This window comes from Petaurus breviceps, unplaced genomic scaffold (genome assembly GCF_028583685.1).
Source record: "Petaurus breviceps papuanus isolate PSGF00001 unplaced genomic scaffold, PetGlider_PUasm1.0 90779, whole genome shotgun sequence".
Lineage (NCBI taxonomy): Eukaryota > Metazoa > Chordata > Mammalia > Diprotodontia > Petauridae > Petaurus > Petaurus breviceps.
Genome location: NW_027187344.1, coordinates 5,523,331 through 5,543,883, shown reverse-complemented (window position 1 = coordinate 5,543,883; position 20,553 = coordinate 5,523,331). Strand labels below are relative to the sequence as shown.

Sequence of the window (20,553 nt, the reverse complement as noted above, 5' to 3'; positions counted from 1 at the left end):
CCAAAAATATGGATCAAAGGCTTAGTAGAATCTATCCAGGCAGGGAAAGCTGATGAGGTTTTAGATTTATTGCCATACTGTCTTCAAGGTTCTCCAAAGTTACCTATTTTAGCCCAGGTATTTCAGCATTTGAAGTAACTATGCCACACTGTATTATTAGCAAGATTCCAGGGGATGGCCCTAATGTCTTTACAGATGCCACTAAGCAAGGGAAGGCCAGCATTTATTGCCCACAATTGAGAATACAGTTAGTGTTGGATACACCCTTTAATTCCACTCAAAAAAATGAACTATGGTCTATCATAAAAGTTCTAGAGAAATTTCATCCTCCTTTTAATGTAGTAACAGATAGTCTGTATGCCTGTAATGCTATCAAAATGCTACCTGATACTTTTATTAATCAGACAGCATCTAAGATCGGGAAGCTGCTCCTGTTGGCGCAAGAACACCTATTTCAGCTGAAGGCACCTATATACATCATGCACATCCGTTCACATACGGCTGGAGAAGGACCAATATTTGAAGGGAACAAAGTGGTGGATGCTTTACTAGGATCAATATGGAATTGGGACTCTTTCTCCCGAGGAAAGAGCTATAGCAGCACATAATAGATTCCACCTGTCTGCACGGTCATTAAGACACCTTTATGGTATATCCCGCCACCAAGCTGCTGATATTGTGAAACGCTGTTTAGCTTGCATACCATTTAGACCACCTCCCTCTCACTCCTCTTTTAATCCTAAAGGAGAAAGACCTAATGAAATCTGACAAATGGATATTACTCATTGGAAGCAGCAATTAATACATGTAACTGTTGATACACATTCTGGATTCCTTATGGCTTCCATACAGCCTGGAGAAGCAGTTAGGCATGTAATTGCACATATGTTTTATTGCTTTAGTGTGGCTGGAGTTCCACATACTTTGAAAACAGACAATGGTCCCTCCTATACAGCCAAAAGTTTTGCAAAATTTTGTGATGAATTTCAAATTCGCCACATTTGTGGTATTCCATATAATCCCACAGGGCAGGCTATAGTTGAGAGGGCAAATAGAACACTGAAAACAATCCTTCTTAAACAAGAAAAGGGAGAGAAGGATGATGTTGGGGTGAAACCCCGGAGAAAAGTGACACAAACAGCATTACATATGGCAGTGTATACCTATAATTATTTAAAATTGGGGAATGATGACCTAACACCTGCCTTAAAATTTTGGCATCTTATGCCCAAATGAGGTACACTGAGAGCAGGGATGCACATAAAGGAAGACAAAGAAAAGGGGAACCGAGTGGTGTGGAAAGATATGAAAGGCCAATGGCATGGCCTGGGGAGGGTTTTAACATGGGGGCCAGGATATGCTTATGTCATTCCAGATGGAGAACCTGAGACAGGAGGATCTTGGGTGCCAGCAAGAACAATCCACAGGTACCAATTCCCAGGACAAGGTGTGCTAGAAAGAGAAACACAAGAAACGCCAGAGAAGGAAGAGCGGACCAAGAGCCAGAAAGCTGAGATGGTGGAAATGGAGAAATCCACAAGAAACAAGTGTTCCAGGATGTATTGAACTCAAACCACATAAAATGTCCACGGGACGACGACGGGCTCGAGATTCTACTCACCCGTCCAGCCTGAACATTACTATGTTGGCAATTCCACATGAACAGCAAGGGTTTCCTAATGGTAACCTATCTATCGATCTCTCTGGTTGCAAAGCTGGAGAAATGGACACATGGTCACACATAGGGACCTGTAGCATAGGATATCCGATTAGGGGGCAGGTGGGAAACATCGAAGACATAGAGTTAATCTTTTGGGACAGTCCAGGAGAGAAGGCGTGGCAGCAATTGGCAGCACCTGTCCCTTGCACTAAAGCAGGGAGATGTCATCACGACCTCTGGAAAGTCTGGGCCGCCATGAACAAAACTCAGGCATGGGTGACGATCTGCCAATGCACCACCTCAGACACAAATTGTACTGACAATACATATGAAGTGTGGTATCGCATCTTTGTAGATGGGATGAACTATACCCATTCTCACAATGCGACTTGTGACATGTTTTTATATAACTTCTTGGGGGAAGTTCGGGCCCTGCAAGGTTATGCCTTTTTAGATTGTTCCAGCATTAAGACTACTAAACTTCAAAGCATTCCAACTCAATATAAGGTGGAAGTGCATGAGTGTGACTTGAAACAATTGATAAATCAGTACAGCCCAAAGAGAAGTGCACTGTTAGTTAAGCAACCCAGGTATGTCATTATACCAGCAAAGGCCACAATGCCCTGGGCAGCATCCCCAGGAGAAGCGGCCTGGAAGACTTTGACAGATATGATAAGGAGGGAAAAGCGAGAGGCATTGGACCTTGGTTTGATGTTGTAAATCTAGCTATTTCCACCTTTCAAGAATTTCAAATACAGCAGCTATATGACTAAGTGGGATATATAGCTTCACAATTGAAAACCTTTATGGACAAAGAAACAAAAGCATGGGATTTGCAGGCTAGAATAGATAAGGGTATTCAAGGGGAAATATCAGCCTTGAAGGAAGCTATTCTTGCAGTGGGTAATGAAATGGCTCTAGAGGAGGTTTTGCAAGCAATACCCTGCCATTGGAAATATAAACCCACAATATGTGTTACTCCTCTACCTTTAAACCTTACTGGGTCTAAATTTCCTGCATTATGGGAAAGCGTAGAGAAACATTTGCAGGGCGCCTTTCTGGCAGCCAATGTATCTGAAGAAATAGAACAATTGACATTCTTAGCCAGAGAAATTCAACAAGTGGCTAATAATTTTACCATACCATCAGGTTGGCCTCAAGATTTAGTAGATTGGATACGTGGTCATTTCACCACTTCATGGCTTACAGGGCTGGGAGCCTCCTTGTTGCAAATGCTACTTATAGTTGTCTTTGGTTGTATTGCACTTCGCTGTGCTTTTTCTATTTTATATGCAAGTTTGCGACATGCTGTCGCTATGGCTATTCCCCTTGGCGGTCACCCTCAAAACAAGAAAAGGGAGATGATAGAGCCACAAGTGTGAGAGACACTGTGGCAGTCACAAGATGTCAGAGGGGGTGCATGTGACCTCTGAGGGGCAGGAGCTTGGAGATGTAGAGGCCGACTCTGCCGGGCCGAAAGGGCTGACATGGTATTGAGTGCAGGGCCGTGGGAGCCAACTTTGCCAGGTTGGGAAAGGCCGACGTGGCATTGAACGTGCCTTATCAACACGGACTCCTCTTAACACATACTCCTTTGCCCTGCACTTGGGAGAGTGTATGATTGGCTCCCATATGGCATGTGACAGTAAGAAGAATGATAAGGATATTAGGGAAAAAGCAAGGGGAGGCTCCCCCTCTCTCTCTTTCTCTTTTTCTCTCTCCTCCTCTCTTCCTCCCTCTCTCTCTCTCTGTCCCACTCTCTCTGTCCCACGGTTCCATTCTGCTGTGTTCTGATGGCCACACTGTTAAGATGTAACTGAATAAAGAGCAGCCTCGCTTGGCAACCTCCGTGTCCTTGGGTGTTCTGTGGGGGTGAGTTCTTCTTGGAGACAAGAAGCCGGAGACGTCCGAAGACCGGGTATAAGGTAAGACAAGGCCGGAGCTGGGAAGGAGAGCCCAGCAGAGGAAGGAAGAAAAGAATTCGGAGCTTAAAATCTTATAAAAGTGGATGTTGAAAACTATCCTTACATGTAATTGGGAAAAAAACAAAATGCTATTAAGTTGAGAAAAATAAAATAAAAAGTTGAGCAGGAAAAAAAAGTAGTTATTGATAAGTTTTTCCTTAGATCAAGCCTCAATCTGCCCCTTCTAAATTTTGTCCATTATTGCAATTTTACCCTTAGGGCAATCAAACAGAATGAATCCAATCCTTCTTCTGGATATCTCTTAAAATACTTGAAGATTATTCCACCCTGCCCCTAATCTTCTCTTTCTAGGCTCAACATCACTAGTTTGTAAGTTTAAAGCTGGAAGACATCTTAGAGAACAGTTAGTCCCATACCTCTATTTTACAATAAGAAGACTGAGGCCCAGGGATGTTAAATGATTTATTTAAGGTCTGAATCCAAATCTAATGCCTCTGCCTCTCTTTCCATCAATCAGTTCTTCTATAACATGGTCTCCAGTCTCTTTACTATCCTATCACCCTCCTTTCAGCAATCCATCTTATCAATGCTCTGCCCTATGTATCACTCAGAAATAAAGAAAAGTTCATCTGACCATGGCAGAATATGACAGGTTTTATTTCTCTCATTCTAAACATTATCTATTTTTTTTGTTTGTTTTTGCTTTTTGGAAGGCAATTAAGTGACTTGCCCAAGGTCACACAGCTAGTTTTTGTGTTAAGTATCTGAGGCCGGATTTGAACTCAGGTCCTCCTGACTCCAGGGCCGGTGCTCTATTCACTGAGCCACCTAGGCACCCTAACATTATCTATTAATACAGCCTAAGATTGCATTAACTCTTCTGGCTGCTGTGTCAAACTTCTGATTCATATTATATCCTCGGACCACTAAAATCCCAAAACATTTTTGTAGGAGCTGTAATTGAGCCATACTCTCCCCAGCCCCCATTCTGTACTAGACATCAGGACATTGTACTTGACCACGACATCAGAAAGGTGATGCCAGAGCATGCAAGTGAATTGGATTTAAGTAATGGAGGGCAGTGCAAAGTCGCCAGCCCCACTCTCTGCTCCAGAACCATCTGGGTCCAGTGGCAAGATATAGATCAGGATGACTGGAGATGGTCCTGAATGCAGTGGGAGGCCTTGGCCTTTTAAAGCTAAGGTCTTTCCCAGAGCTGTTTGATTGAGGCAATGCCCATTCAGTGATTAAGGCTAGGCAAGAAATAAGGCAGAGAATGGCCTCTTTTACCTAGTCAAAATAAAAAACAACAGTAACCAAAAACCCACAAAATCAATCTGGGAGGGGGAGACCCTCAGGGTTTCTGGCCAAAACAGAAATAATTACTATTTACACTCACTCTGAGCAATCAGAGACCAAGCAATGACCAAGTGAGTCTTGGCCTAGGACCTATTTGTTGGCCAACTCTCCCTACGCTCCTCTCCAAAGGAAGATAAATTTTGATGGCCAGAAGCTACCCACTTAACTTGGGGTTTACTGACTAGATTCCTTCCTTCCTTCCTTCCTTCCTTCCTTCCTTCCTCCTTCTTCCCTTCCTCCTTTCCTTCCTTCCTTTTTTCCTTCCTTCTTTTTTTTCTTTCTTCCTTTCTTCCTCTTCTTATTTTCTCTCTTGATCTTTCTTTCTTTCTTTCTTTCTTTCTTTCTTTCTTTCTTTCTTTCTTTCTTTCTTTCTTTCTTTCTTTCTTTCTTTCTTTCTTTCTTTTCTTTCCTTCTTTCTTTCTTTCCTCCTTTCTTTTCTTCTTTCACAAAACCTTAAACCCAGTTCACTCTGAAGCTCATAGATTTGACCACAATAGATCCCTGCCCAAGCTCCACTTAATGGCTGTATTTTGGGCCCTCTTGGCTTGGAGTGAATGTCAGTGGTAATTGTTTCCCTTTGGAACAGCAACCCTGTTGGTTGCTTCCCCTCCCAGTTTGATTTTTTTCCCTTTCTTTTTGCTGATTAAAGGAACCTCCCTTGACTCATTCTTGAAGAGGCCTGTTCACTGAATGGGCATTACCTCACCCTAAATGAGGACTTGAAAAGGCCTTAGCTTAAAGTGGGCAGGGTCTCCTAATGCATCCTGGGTCATCTCCAATCATGTTGCCACTGGACCCAGATGGCTCTGGAGGCAAGAGGCTGGTGACCTTGCACAGCCCTCCCTCCCTCACTCAAAGTCAACTGCAAGTCGAGGCATCATTTCCCTGATGCCATGGTCCTTTTTGAAAATGAAGGACAAACACAACAACAACCAAATTGTTGGCCAATCAATGAGAACCAAAGTCATTTGAGTTTAAGGCATGTCCTTGAAAAAGAAAAATCTAGCTCTTAAACCCAAAAAAATCTTGCAAGGTTTCAAAGATCAAAATTTATATTCCTTTGGGCAGAGCATCTGAAGATAAGGGCATGATTATTTATGTGGACAGAGGGAGAGAAAGAAGGAAGAAAGGAAGAGAGGGAGGGAGGGAGGGAAGAAGAGAGAGAAGCAGGAAGGAACTGGGTGCCCAACTAGAGCTGTCCTTTGGTCCCCAATGGGACAGCTACTACTACTCACAGATTGTTATTTGTCCTTCATTTTTGAGGAGAACCATGACATCAGGAAGATGACATTCAAGTGAATTGGATTTAAGTGAGGAAGGGTCATGTAAAGTCACCAGTCTCACTCTATCCTCTGGAGTCATCTGGGTCCAGTGGCCAGATATAGGTCAGGACAACTGGAGATGTCCTCCTTATTTAGTAGTAGAGTGATATGGTCAGACCTTTACTTTAGGAAAATTGCTACAGTAGCTAAAAAAATGATTGGAGAAGAGAAATTTAAAAAGAGATCATTTGGGATTGCATTAGTTCAGTGAAAGGTAATGATGGCATGAACTAAAGGGAGGTTGAATGTTAATTATTTAATAATAAAATTTGCTGCTAATCAAACCTCTTGTGAATTTTAACCATAGCCAACTAATCTAGAATTTAGCCACTTTAGCCAAATTTTAGACTTTTGATCATGTCTGTGTCTCCAAACCAATAAGTTCCCTAGATCTCCAGTTCCCTTTCATCTGTAAAGAGATGGTCATTTCCCCAGCACTTTGCCCAGAAATGGATGCTAATAAAATCCAGTAAGGCTTCCAAATTGGGTTGGAAGCTGAGGGATCCAATTATAAGAACCTAATTCTTTCTTCCATCTCAGGAGCTGATTGGTATTAGGCGGCTTTACTATGCAAAGTGCTGTGAGGGGCTGATTCGTTTGCGGTAATTAAATGAATGTCAATTGTTTTAGTTGTTTCTGAGGGAGCATTCTACATGAGTATTAGCATGTTCTGCTAACCCTGACGATCTGCACTCCAGGCCCCTGACAAACCCATGGGGGATGACCATTGACCTGAGATTCCATACACAGCCATGCCAAATGCATCTCAATGAGCCAGGCTTTTGCTCTCTTTCCCCAGTTTCTATGGAACCAACGAAGCGGAACTAATATCAAGGCTGCATGCAGATGAAAAGAACAGAGAAGGAAGGGGACTTGTGGGGTGGGATTGGGAGGCAGGGGTTTGTTGAGAGAAGACATTCATAGCTAACTTTGTTAAAGAGATACACCTGCCTAGTAAGTAAGTAATATGTGAGCCCCTGTGCAGGCAGGGAATGGTGGAGAGAGCACCAGACTTTGTCAGCTCTATCACTGACCAGCCATGTGATCATGAACAAGTTGTTCTTCCTCCTTTCTCTGTGAAATGAGGGGAGTTCAATTAGATGACTTCTAATGCCCTTCCAGCCCTGACATTGTGTGGTTCTCAGCCCTTTAGCCATTATTCCTCCCTATGAACCTGTTTTGGGCCCTCACCTGACAAGTTCAACCCCAAAGACTTCTGGAATGTACAGGTCTCCCAAGGATATCCAGACAATAAAAGGATTTACAGATAGATTGGGAAGGTAAGTGTCCATATAATCAAATATAGCAAATAGAGGCAGGTAGGTGGCACAGTGAATGGACCCCTAGGCTCTCAGGTCAGGAAGATCTGATTCTGAATCCAGTCTCAGATACTTACTAGCTGTGTTACCTTAACTCACCTCTCAGTTTACTCCAATGTTAAATGGGGATAATAGTACCTACCTCACAGAGTTATGAGGAGCAAACAATTGTAAAGCATTTAGCACTACTTCACAGAGTTGTGAGCACCAAACATTTGTTTAGCACAGTGCCAGGGCACATAGTAGGCATTTAATGAATTCTTCATCATCCTCCTATATTCTTGATTAGCTGCATAAATGGACAGGAATTGTGGCATAGATAATTTGAAACAACATAAAATAATAAATATAAACAATATATAATCTAAAAAAGCTATTAACATTCTGTTTTGGGATGTATCATGATTTTTGGCCAAAGATTTATTTCAATCAATCAATAAATGCCCATTGAGCTTTTTAACAGGCACTGTGCTAATTGCTAGGGATATAAAGAAAAAACCAAGTGGTCCCTACCCACAAGGTCCCTAATGATGATCAGTTCTTTCAAAATATTTTGAGTATGCTGTGGGGAGGGAGGCCATCAGCCTAAGTTTAAACATTAGGTGAGTAGTCAACAAATTAGAAAATCCACACACTAATAATAGAAATGGGGTGTAGCTGGGGCCCTACTCTCTCACTAAATGAGGGTCCTGTGGGTAGATCTCTCAGTGCTAAATTGGTTTGTACAGAGAACTTCACTGGGCTTTGTCTATAAGAAGACAGTTCAGAGTAGGATCAGAAAGAGTCCCGTGTGAGGTAACAGAAGGGGCATTGCAGGGACAGACATGGTCACTTGAAGCTGAGAACTCAAGACAAGGGGCTGCCTACAGTAAGGTGGGTACTCCTGAGAGTGGGCCCATGACCATGTCATGAAAAATGGTAAGGAAATCCACAGCCCAGTTGTGGAATTTGCCTTCCTAATGAGGAAGGTTTTTGTGGGGATAGTAGAACCTGGGGCGCTTCTGTCTCAAGTGGGCCTAGAAACCCGGCTCAGAGACTTACACAAAAAAGGAGTGCATGCTAGTATACATCAGGAAGCTTGTATCTTCTATACCAACAATAATAAACACAATAGTTTGTTGTGGTTGAGTTGTTTTCAGTCATGTCCTATTCTCGGTGGCCCCATTTGGGGTTTTCTTGGCAAAGATACTGGAGGGGTTTGTCATTTCCTTCTCCAGCTCATTTTACAGAGGAGAAAATGGACGCAAAACAGGGTTATGTGATTTTCCCAGGGTTTCACAGCTACTAAATATCTGAGGTCAGGTTTGAACTCAAGAAGATGAGTCTCATTGATTCCCTTAAGCCCAGTATTCTATCTACTGCACCTCATAATAATCAACACAATAGCTTACAATCTTATAATTCCTTCAAGTTTATAAACCACTTTCCCTTCCAACTCTGGATCTATGAACCTATGACTTTCAAAACTAGACTGTGAGGTAGGAGGTAGGTAGAACTGGACTGGAGCAGTGCAGGGAGGGGGCAGGGTTTGATCTGTCAGGTACCCAAAAATGCTGGACTCCTGAGGCTCCAAGGCCTATCCGGGGCTTAGGTCCCCTTTGGAAAGGCTTTGCACATCTAATTGGGTAAGGGACTCCAGGACCTGAAACCTCAGTTATAGGCCCAGAAACTCCTTGGCCATCTAGGACTCTAGATTGTTCAGGAGGCAGAATAAAGGACTCATACCCTCTCTAGTCTGGTTTAGATGGAGACATCATTGTGTCTGGATGTGACTGGATAATAGCTTGAAACAAGTCACTAATTATATCACCTTGGGCAAGTCACTTCCCTTCCTCTATAACCCCAGTTTTCTTACCTGTCAAATCAGGACACTAATACCTACACTACCTACCTCATAAAACTGTTGTGGGAAGGAATGAAATAATAATAAAAATATATAGCACTTTATTCATATTATCTCATTTGATACAAGCTATAATTTGCTAAAATCAAATAGCCTTAATTGACTTTAGAGATCACCTGGATGAGGAAACTGAGGCCCACTGAGGTTAAATGACTTGCCAAAGGTCACAAAGATGGTAAATAACAGTCTGGATTTGCATCTAGGTCCTCTGATTACAAATCTGGGCTTTTTCCACTAGGTTGTGCAGCCTTCCAAGTCCTCTTGTGGCATTTCATCAGAGAAGGGAGGTTATCCTGGCTTCTCAAAGGTTCTGAGGTGAAGTACAGCATCTGGTAGGACCTACTAAGTTAGAAAAATCTTTAAGAATGGGCCTGACAGATGTACTTTGATACAAAGACCAATCTAGTTAAGTTTAGAGCAGCTCCTCTCCAGGTTAGTCACAGGATGTTACATTTTGTAGCTACGGAAACTGATGAAGACTATATTAAGGTAAGAAGGGGTGGCTTTCTTTGAAAGAAAGAGAGAGAGAGAATATTGCAGGTCAATATGAATGAAATCATAGGTCCATCAGCATTTAATATGATAGAGAGTGGGCATGAAAGTTCTCTGAAATAGCTAAAACCCTATCAAAATTGAGGTATTACTGTTAGTGCCTGCCAGGCATTCACCCTATAGGCTTTCCTTCCACTTACTAAGTCTCAGAGTAAGGTTTCCTTCTGGCTACTAAGTTCTTAGGAAAATTGAGACATCCCCATACACTTGTCTCCCTCTTCCATTTTTCAGGTCCCTTAAACAAGGCCATTTCCAGTTACTTTATTCTCCAAAGGAGTGATAATATGCACTATTTATTTACTTTGCCACAACTCTAAAATACTCAGGGGAATGAATACATACCCTTGTGGGATGTTATTACATAAAAATAAAACCCAATGGGTTTTCTGCTTATCATGGGACTTTAGTGGGCAAAGGCATAATGATCCCACTCTCTATGTACTCAAAGACAGTGTAAGGGTCCTGATCCCCATTGACATAAATGACATTCTCAAAATATTCTTCCAGCAAAGAAGAATTTCTGTAGAATGAATCCATCTTGAGCTTCACTTTCTCCTCTGTGTCCTTCGGGTGCTGCATGAGGCGTCCCTGGATCTCCATGGTTGGAGGGGGCTTGTACATGAGGTGATATCTACAAAAAGTGTATGGGACAAGAAACCGTCATCTCAAGGGACATCGGCAGACTGGCTCCGTGTCCCCAATGCGCGCTGGCCTAGAGCTACGCACCCCCGCCATCCCCAGCTCCAGCGCCAAGCCTTTATCCACTACACGCAGAGCCAGGGCTAGGCTCTGTGGTCACAAGGACTTCCGCCCTCGACAGGACATGAACATAAACAAAGATAAGTGACAACACAAGTGGGAGCTTGTACGATGCTGTAGAAATTCAGGAGAGAGAGAGCATGGTGGGCTGAGGAGCTCAGGGAAGGGGAAGGTGGCTGGGATTCGATCCGGATGATTTGGATCCAGATGGATAAATGAAGCTGCTGATGGGACCAGTCTCTACAGGCGATCTATCTGCCTTCTGATTGGAGCTAACGCATTCATTACCAAAGAGGAAGAGGATGCCAGGCTGCTTTTCCTAAAGTCAACTACAGAACCAGTCCTCTCCTTCCTAGAGTCCCTAAACAAGGAGATGTGTCTTTGGCTATCAGACAAGGCAGACAATTCAATACCTTGTTGTACGGATATGAGTCACCTTAAAAAGGAAAAGCATATGAGGAACCCTATGACATGAGAAGGCAGGAGACAATTCAGTCTGTGGTTCCTAATAAGCATGGAAAGAAAAGTTCAAAGCTACACTCCTTCCTCCAGAAAAGGAGTTTCCCCCATGCAGCTACAGTTGTTAGAATAAAGTCAAAATGGAGAGCAGCATTTTTCCCAGTTCTTAACTTAATTCCAGTATTTTCATTTCACAATAATGAGGAAAACAGGGGGAAAATATTGTCCCCTAGAATGGTATGTATGACCACGTGTAGCACTAGAGCTATCAGTGATTCACTGTGTGATTTTAGGCAAACCAATTACCTTCTGTGTGCCCCGACTTAGCTTCAGCCAAAGAAGGTCAATAAAATTCAGACAGTTCCAAGGCAGCTGCTCTGGTGAATTCCCTCATTTAAATCAGCCATCAGCATTCAACAGAACTTTCACTAGGATCATTTGACTGAGAATTCATCAAACCAAACCTGTTTTCCTTTCTTTAGACTTCAGATTAATGTAAGTGGGTAAAAGGGAAGAGAGAGAGGGAGACAGAGAGACAGAGACAGACAGAAAAAGAGAGAGAGAGAGAGAGAGAGAGAGAGAGAGAGAGACTGAGAGAGAAACTGACCTTTCTCCTGTTGCTGGATCTGTTCTTCTTAGAGTTAACCGTTCAATGACAGAATCATATGGTACATTCAGAAAAAACACTCTGTGAAGGAAGAATAGGCCCATCATTAACAAGTTAGTGGATTCATGAGAACGTGGCATTCTCTTTACACAAAAAAGGAGATAATCTTTATAAATGTCAGTGATGGCATAGAATCATGAAATATCAGGGCTGGAAGGGACCTTAAAGACCTTAATCTAGTTCTATCTCCTTGTTTTCTAGATGACGCTCAAAGAGGGCCTCTGCAGGGTCCAAGCCTCCTGCCTCACTTTTTCCACCACTCTACAATCACTTTTCAAAATTCATTAAAAACAATACTACTTCTTTTAGCAAGTGTTTGAAGTCAATTTTAAAAAATATGGTCCATAAGTTTTCAAATGAAATGTAATTTCTTTCAAGAAAAGTTTCTTCTTTTTCTCTCCTTTCTCCTCTTCGCTCTGTCTCCTTTCCCTTTCCCTCCTGCTTTTCTCTTTACTTTTTCCCTCCTTCCCTACCTGCCTCCTCCTCTCATACCTCAGCATGTAATTCACTGACATTTGCCTTTCCAGAGTCACCAGAGAGCTATTTTTCTGGTGTCGAGTGGGATCTCATCTGATGAAAAGGCTGAGCCTTCCCTCCATGTGTATATAGCAGTTTACCAGGCATCCCTTGCAGGCCTGAAAGTTATGAAAATCAGATATCTCTTTTCAAATGTTCACAGATAATGATTTCCATTCACAACGTGCTGCAAAATAACAGCCTCCAAATAAAACATTCCAGATTGGGGAAATTCCAAAGACAGGGGAAGCCGAGTTGTCTCAACATTCTTTCATCCCTTACACTCTGAACATGTCCCCCCTCCCCCCACCTTTATTTGTGTGGACTAACAGTTGTACCAAAATGTGACTGTCAGAACAGCTAATGCCTGACGAAGCCTCTCCAGGTGAATGTGCTAGTAGAAAGGAATCTGGTTTGGAAACCCATGATAATTGATGCCATTTCACAAACAAACAAAACACCATTGAAAGAGTTTTAACCCAGCATATCAGGACCGCTTGTCGTCATTCTAGTGATTGGGCTTCGGGAGGATGGCGGGATTTGAAGTACAAGGACACAAAATTGGTACTTGAAACGCCGCACTTGGAAAGCCTTGTTGGAGAGTCGCTCTGTTCTTACACGAGCTGGCTCTGATTATCCAGGCTCATGTCACCATTAAAGGAAGGTGTCTATGTAAGATGGGGGAGGCACCAGCCTTCTCTGCTTAGATGTGAAACATACCTTTCTTATTTCCTCCTTCACAGTAAGAAAGCAGGAAAGAGTACACTAGGAAAACTAAGGAAAGAAATTGCCTTTGAAGTGGGCCATATTGGATCTAAGGGAACCTGTTTGTGGAGTAGAGATTGGGGTGGGGTAAGGGGTAGATTGAAAAAAGGGAAATTCTACCTGTTGTTGGAGCCAGAATTTGAACATTGGCTGGAACTTCAGAGGCTTAGTCCAAATTCATTTTACAGATTGGGAAGTAGAGACCTAGCATGGGATACAAGTGACTTGCTGAAGGTCATATCCAAAGAAAAAACACTAGAAGGTACAGAGGCAAGACTACTGAACTTGATGTCACCAAGATCTTTATGTTCTCCCCCCCCCCCAATGGGAATGCAGATTTGGAAGATCTTCCCTGCCCCTAGGCTAAAGTGCACCTGAAGCCTGGGGTGGGAGGCTTGTTTTTCAGTAGATACTTCTTGATTGGCCAGTGAGTCAATAAGGTTGTTACATTCTCTGAGCCAGGAGAAGGCTATATAAGCCCTGATGTGTAGCTTTGTTTTGGGGCTCACTTTGAGAAGTGTTCTGTGATTTGATATGGATTCTGGGAAGCCGTTGTCCAGAGCCCCCCGGCTTTGAAAAAACCCAGATGTTGAAACCCAGATGTTGACTGGGTATGGATGTAATGTTTGGACAGTTTGAAATCTGTCTACTAGATCTATTTCTGTCTTGATAATTCTGTCCGTGTACTTTGAAGTTCGGGGTGCTGACCTTTTCCCCTGAACAAGGTAAACAATATATGTCTGACTGATTAAAATAAGCTTGTTAACCCGTTTTGAGTTGCTTTCCTTTATCAAAGCAGATCAAGAACCTGTGGTGGCAGCAAACCCTGAGGACACTTGGGGTGCCTGCCGCTACACCCCCCCAGTTCCCACTCTCTCATTCTCCCTCCTTCCTCTCCCTGCTCCCAAATGTCTTAGCTATTCATTAACTTTATGATCCTAGACATGTCCCCTAATACTTCTCATTGTCATCTGTAAAAAAAAAAAAAAGACAGTCCCTGCCCCCAAGGAGCTTACGCTCTAAAGGGGAAGTGGGACAAAACACAAGAGGAAGATGAAAAGCAGAGGGGAGAATAGGAAGAGAAGGTATCCAACGATGGAGCATGGAGGAGTCTCAAAGTATTGCAGACAGGTGAGAAATGAGGAGATGTTTGAGTTGAGCTCTTTCCTTAAATGGAGGTTTGGAGTTCATGGTCTCACTTTCTAATAACAGACTGGTGAGTGATGAGGTTAAGTACCAAGACTGATGGAAGTCTGATACTGTAAGCAATTATAAAGGGCATGACTTGATGGTGTGAAGGAAATACATTATTTGGCATTAGGGAGCTAATGATCTAATCAAAATCTGATGTAATTAAAAATACACAAATAGGTAGATAAACAGAAACATAAGAACCATTTACACAAGTAACAGCTATGTTGTTGCTATCCTTTGAATCTCATTCTCAAAGAGGAACATGACTTCAAGGAGGTGATGCCATGACAGGCAAGTAAATTGGATTTAAGTGAGGGAAGGCTGTGCAAAGTCACCAGCTTCACTTTATCCTCTGGAGCTGAGTCCAGTGGCCAGAGAAACATCAGGATGACAGGAAATGACCCCAGATGCAATGGGAGACCTTGGTCTTTTATTTTTTTTTAATTTTTAAAAATGTAATATCTATGTTTTATTGTATTTTTTAGTTAAATATTTCCCAATTACATTTTATTTTATTTTTTAAAATAAATTTTATGTTTATTTTTAGTTTACATCATTCATTTCCACAAGATTTTGAGTTACAAATTTTCTCCCCATCTTTCCCCTACCCACCAACTCAAAACAGTGATCCTACTGAATACCCCTTCCCCAAATCTTGTCTTGTCTATATCCTCTCCCATACCCTCTCCGACTTTCCAGTAGGGCAAGATGGATTTCTATACCCCAGTGCCTGTATATCTTATTTCCAAATTGCATGTAAAAAAAATAATAATATTTTTTAAACATTTGATTTTAAAACTTTGAATTCCAGATCCTTTCCCTTCCTCCATTGTCACCCACCCTTACTGGGAAGATAAGCAATTCAATATAGGTTATACATATGTAGCTATGCAAAACATTTCCATAGTGGATATATTGTGAAAGACTGACTATATATCCTTCTATTCTATCCCATCCCCCACTTGTTCTATTCTCTACTTTGAACCTGTTAATTTTCAAAAATGTGTGCTTCCAACTTCCCTCTCCCCCAACCTGCCCTCCCTTCCATCATCCCCACTCTCATCCCCTTCCCTCCTACTCTCCTGTAGGGTGAGATATCCTATTTAATGTGTATGTCATTCCCTCCCTGAGCCAAATTCAATGAGAGTAAGGTTGACTCATTCCCTTCTGCCTTCCTGTTCTTCCCCTCCATTGTAACAGGTTTCCCTTGCTTCTTTTATATGAGACAATTTACCCCATTCTGTCTCTCCCCATCTCCTCTCATGATATTCCTCTTTCATCTCTTAATTTCACCTTGTAAGTATCATCCCTTCCTATTAAATTGGTCCTGTGCCCTGTCTATGTATACCTGTACACATATATACACACTCACATATGTATTCATATGCCCATATATCCTCCTATATAGACATATATGTATGTGTACATATATATACGTTTATATTTCCTTCAACTATTCTCATACTGAGAAAAGTTTCATAAGTTACAATTATCATTTTTCCATGTAGGAATGTAAATAGTTCGACTTCAATAAGTTCCTTATGATTTCTGTTTACCTTCTAATGCTTCTCTTGCTTCTTGTATCTGAATGTCAAATTTTCTATTCAACTCTGGTTTTTTCATCAAGAATGCTTGAAAGTCCTCTATTCCACTGAATGACAAATTTCCCCCTGAAACATGATACTCAGTTTTGCTGGGTAGGTGATTCTTGGTTTTAATCCCAACTCCTTTGCCCTCCAGAATATCATTTTCCAAGCCCTTCAATCCCTCAGTATAGAAGCTGCCAGATCCTGTGTTATTCCGATTGTGTTTCCACAATATTCAAATTATTTCTTCCTGGCTGCTTGTAATATTTTCTCCTTGATCTGGGAATTCCAAAACCTGGCTATAATATCCCTAGGAGTTTTTTGGGGGGGATCTTTTTCAGGAGGTGATTGGTGGATTCTTTCAAACTCTATTTTGCCCTCTGGTTCTAAAACATCAGGGCAATTTTCCTTTAGAATTCCTTGAAGGATGATTTCTAGGTGCTTTTTTTAATCATGGCTTTCAGGTAGTCCAATAGTTTTTAAATTATCTCTCCTGGATCTATTTTCGAGGTCAGTCGTTTTTCTGATGAGATATTTCACACTGCCTTTTATTTTTTCATTTGTTTGGATCTGTTTAATAGTATCTTGATTTCTCATAAAGTCACTAGCTTCCATTTGCTCCAATCTTATTCTGAAGGAGTGATTCCCTTCAGTGAGCTTTTGAGATTCTTTTTCCATCTGGCAAATTTGGCTTTATAAGGCATTCTTCTCCTCATTGGCTTTTGAGCCTCTTTTGCCATTTGAGTTAGTCTATTTTTTTTAAAAGCAATTGGGGTTAAGTAACTTGCTCAAGGTTACATGGCCAGTTATTTCTGGGTGTGGTGCTAAGTATATGAGCCCAGATTTGATCCCCAGGTCATCCCAACACTGGAGCCGGTACTCTTACTCTCTGTGCCACCTGGCCACCCCTAAGCTATTGGGCTTAAGTAACTTGCTCAAGGTTACACGGCCAGGTGTTAATGGGTGGGTGCTAAGTGTCTGAGCCTGGATTCAATCCCCAGGTCATCCTGACACTGGAGCCGGTGCTTTTATTCGCTGTGCTACCTGGCCACCCGAATTAGTCTATTTTTTAAGGTATTATTTTCTTCACTCAGATTGTTGACTCTCTTTTCATGATTTTCTTGCATCATTCTCATTTCTCTTCCCAATTTTTCCTCCACTTCTCTTATTTGGTTCTCAAAGTCCTTCTTAAGCTCCTCTATGGCCTATAACCAGTTCATATTTTTCTTGGAAGCTTTTGGTACAAGAGTTCTGACTGTGTTGTCTTCCTCCCATTCCATACTTTGATCCTTTTTGTCCCCAAAAATGGAATCCAAAGTCGGATTGCTGTGCTTGCTTTTCTTCCTTTGCTTGCTCATGTTGCCACTCAATTATTTGACTTTTGAGCTTTTTGCCACAGTAGAACTTAGCTTCCAGAGAGGAGAGTTTTGTCCCATATCACTGGGGTTTTCTCAGCTGCCAGAGGTATTAGTTGGGTGCCCTCTCAGAAGCCTCCACGGGCTCTGGCACACTGGCCATGCACCCCAGGACCTACACCCTAGACAGCGATCCAGATCCAAGAAGGTTAAAGTGAGAGCAATTAGCCCTCAGACTGGTTGCTTGATCCCTCTACAATCTTCAGGCCAGGAGCTCTGAAGCAGCCACGTGTTGGCAGCCACTGTGCCTCAGCTGCTTCTTCCTCTGGGGGGCAGAGGTCAGACCACACTTCTGGAGCACCTGTTTCCACAAAGTCCACTGATCTCTCGCTTTTTCTTTGGCATTTATGGGTTGATAACTCTGGAAACCACCACAGCTGTTGGTAATCCACTCTCCCAAAGTCCCTCCAGCCAGAGCTGGTCGTGGCTGCCCTGGGGCTAAAACCCCAGGCTCATGCATGGCAGGGCTCTGCTCCCAGTACACTTTGATGGACCCTTCCTGATAGCCTGCCAGGCTATCTTCATGGAAGGTTTGTTTCTGTCTGTCACTTTGTGGGTTCTGTAGCCATAAAGTTTAGTTAGAGTCATTTTTATAGGTATTTGAGGTGGTTATGGAGGGGGCATATGGAGTTTTTCTGCTTCTATGCCACCATCTTGGCTCCAACCTTGGTCTTTTAAAGCTAAGATCTTTAACAGGTCTTAGTTTGACTGAGGCAAAGCCCATTCAGTGATTAAGGCTGGGTTGAGAAAAAATGAGGCGGGGTGGCCAGGTGGCTCAGTGAGTAAGAGTGCTGTCCCCAGAGTCGGGAGACCTGGGATCTGTTCTGGCCTCAGATACTTGGCACCCACACAAAAATAACTGGCCGTGTAACCTTGAGCAAGTTATGTAACCCCTATTGCTTTAAAAAAAAAAAAAGGAAAAAATGAGGCAAAGAATGATCTCTTTAACCTAGTCCAAAAAGAAAATATCAAATTGGGAAGGGAAGACCCCCAGGGTTTCTCAACAACTGTGTAGATATGGGTGGAAATACTAAGCAAAAGCCCCTTCCTATCCTATACTGTATAACAGGATACTTAAATTGTGATTTCTCACTCCAGGAAAAAATGAAAACAACCTTTACTAGACTGATTCCTTCAGAATTCTGTCAAGCATGTTGTGTGTGTGTGTGTGTGTGTGTGTGTGTGTTGAGAGAGAGAGAGAGAGAGAGAGAGAGAGAGAGAGAGAGAGAGAGAGAGAGAGAGAGAGAGATCTAGAGTACTACTTAATGGCAATACTCCTTCCTTTGTTTTCAGTTTTGCCTTGGCCTCTCTGACACAGGGCTAGATTCAGAAGCTGAAATTGCCAGCACACTCATTCTTTATAACTCTAGCTGGATTGCAGTCAGCATTGTCTTCTGACGGGAGGGAGGGCAAGGATGCTGCTGAATAAGGGAGTTGGACAGAAAGGAAAAGGAGCTTCTGATGGAAAGAAAAAAATGAAAGGAAAGGAAGGAAAGAAGGAGGGAAGGAAGGAAGGAAGGAAGGAAGGAAGGAAGGAAGGAAGGAAGGAAGGAAGGAAGGAAGGAAGGAAGGAAGGAAGGCTGCACCAGAGGAACATCTAGAAGAGCCTGTTTAAAAGTTGGGAGCTTCACTATGCATAAAGTGAAGAGCCAGGAAAACAGACAGGTTATATCATATACAAAGTTACCGACAATTTTCTTTTCTTTTTACACTATCAACCTCTGAAGATTATAAAGGTACAACAAAGTAAAGGGTGCCATTTTCCACCCAACTGCCAGAACAAGGTCTCATTCTAAAAGCAGAGATCTCATGGTATCTAGCAGTCATTATTTGGGGAGGGGGTGGGATGGGGTGGAAGGAGAAATGTGGGAAAGGCTGTGAAGAAGGCACAGATTATTAATGAAGGGTTACCAGCTGTGTGAAACAGCTAATGAAGTTGGGATTTTTAAAATTACATTCCATTCCTTCAGGCTTTTAAAATCAAGTTATCTGTTGTAAGATAAATTCTCCTTAACAACAATAAAAATTGTACCACTTTATAGTTTACAAAGCACTGTTCTATACATTTTGTCCTTTAAACTTGACAACTGCCTTGTGAGGTGTAGTCCAATATCCTTTTATCCCTATTTTACAGATAAAGAAACCGAGGCTCAGATTATGATCTGTTCGAGGTCATATCCTCTTCTCAGCTGCCAAACTGATTTTCTTAAAGTTAAGGTCTGACCATGTCAACTCCCTTCCCCTCCCACCAGTTATTACATTCCAGTAAATCCCTATTGCCATCAGCATCAAATATAGGGTGTCCCAAAAGTTTTGGTGCAACTTTAAGCTATCATTGACTAAAACTGCACTACAAATTTGGGGATATCCTATATAAAGTCTTCTGTTTGGTATTTAAAGAACCTGGTCCCTTCCTGCCTTTCCAGACTTCTTTGTTGCCCTCCTCTGAACTTCACACCCCCCTTATTTTATGATCCAACCACATTGTCCTACTTTCCACTCCTTGTACCATGCCTACCTAATTGACCACATGTAATGGAAATGCAAATTTAAAGATCTTCCCTGCCCCTAGGCTAAAGTGCACCTGAAGCCTGGGGTGGGAGGCTTGTTTTTCAGTAGATACTTCTTGATTGGCTAGTGAGTCAATAAGGTTGTTACATTCTCTGAGCCAGGAGAAGGCTATATAAGCCCTGATGTGTGGCTTTGTTTTGGGGGCTCACTTTGAGAAGTGTTCTGTGATTTGATATGGATTCTGGGAAGCTGTTGTCCAGAACCCCCCGGCTTTGAAAAAACCCAGATGTTGACTGGGTATGGATGTAATGGTTGGACAGTTTGGAAATCTGTCTACTTGATCTGTTTCTGTCTTGATAATTCTGCCTGTATGCTTTGAAGTTCGGGGTGCTGACCTTTTTCCCCTGAACAAGGTAAACGATATATGTCTGACTGATTAAAGTAAGCTTGTTAACCCATTTTGAGTTGCTTTCCTTTATCAACGCAGATCCAAGAACCTGTATGGGTGGCAAACCCTGAGGACGCTTGGGGTGCTTGCTGCTACACCACATGACCCTTCATCTCCCATCTCCATACCTTTGCATTGGCTTTCCCTCATACCTGCATTGCTTTTTCACCTCACTTCTACCTCTCACTTTTCC

The 20,553-nt window shown here is 42.3% G+C and overlaps 1 protein-coding gene across 1 annotated transcript in view; it reads right to left on the bottom strand.

Moving 5' to 3' along the window:
- Positions 1–9,590: 9,590 nt before the first annotated feature.
- The window catches only part of AK8 (adenylate kinase 8), a 159,532-nt gene continuing 148,569 nt past the window's right edge, over positions 9,591–20,553 (bottom strand). Inside the window, exons 12-15 of the mRNA XM_069069175.1 lie at positions 17,703–17,960; positions 12,418–12,473; positions 11,866–11,946; positions 9,591–10,671 (exon numbers count right to left, since the gene is read on the bottom strand). Of these exons, the coding sequence (XP_068925276.1) occupies positions 10,434–10,671; positions 11,866–11,946; positions 12,418–12,473; positions 17,703–17,960 (633 nt within the window). The 3' untranslated portion in view covers positions 9,591–10,433. The remainder of the gene's footprint in view (positions 10,672–11,865; positions 11,947–12,417; positions 12,474–17,702; positions 17,961–20,553) is intronic.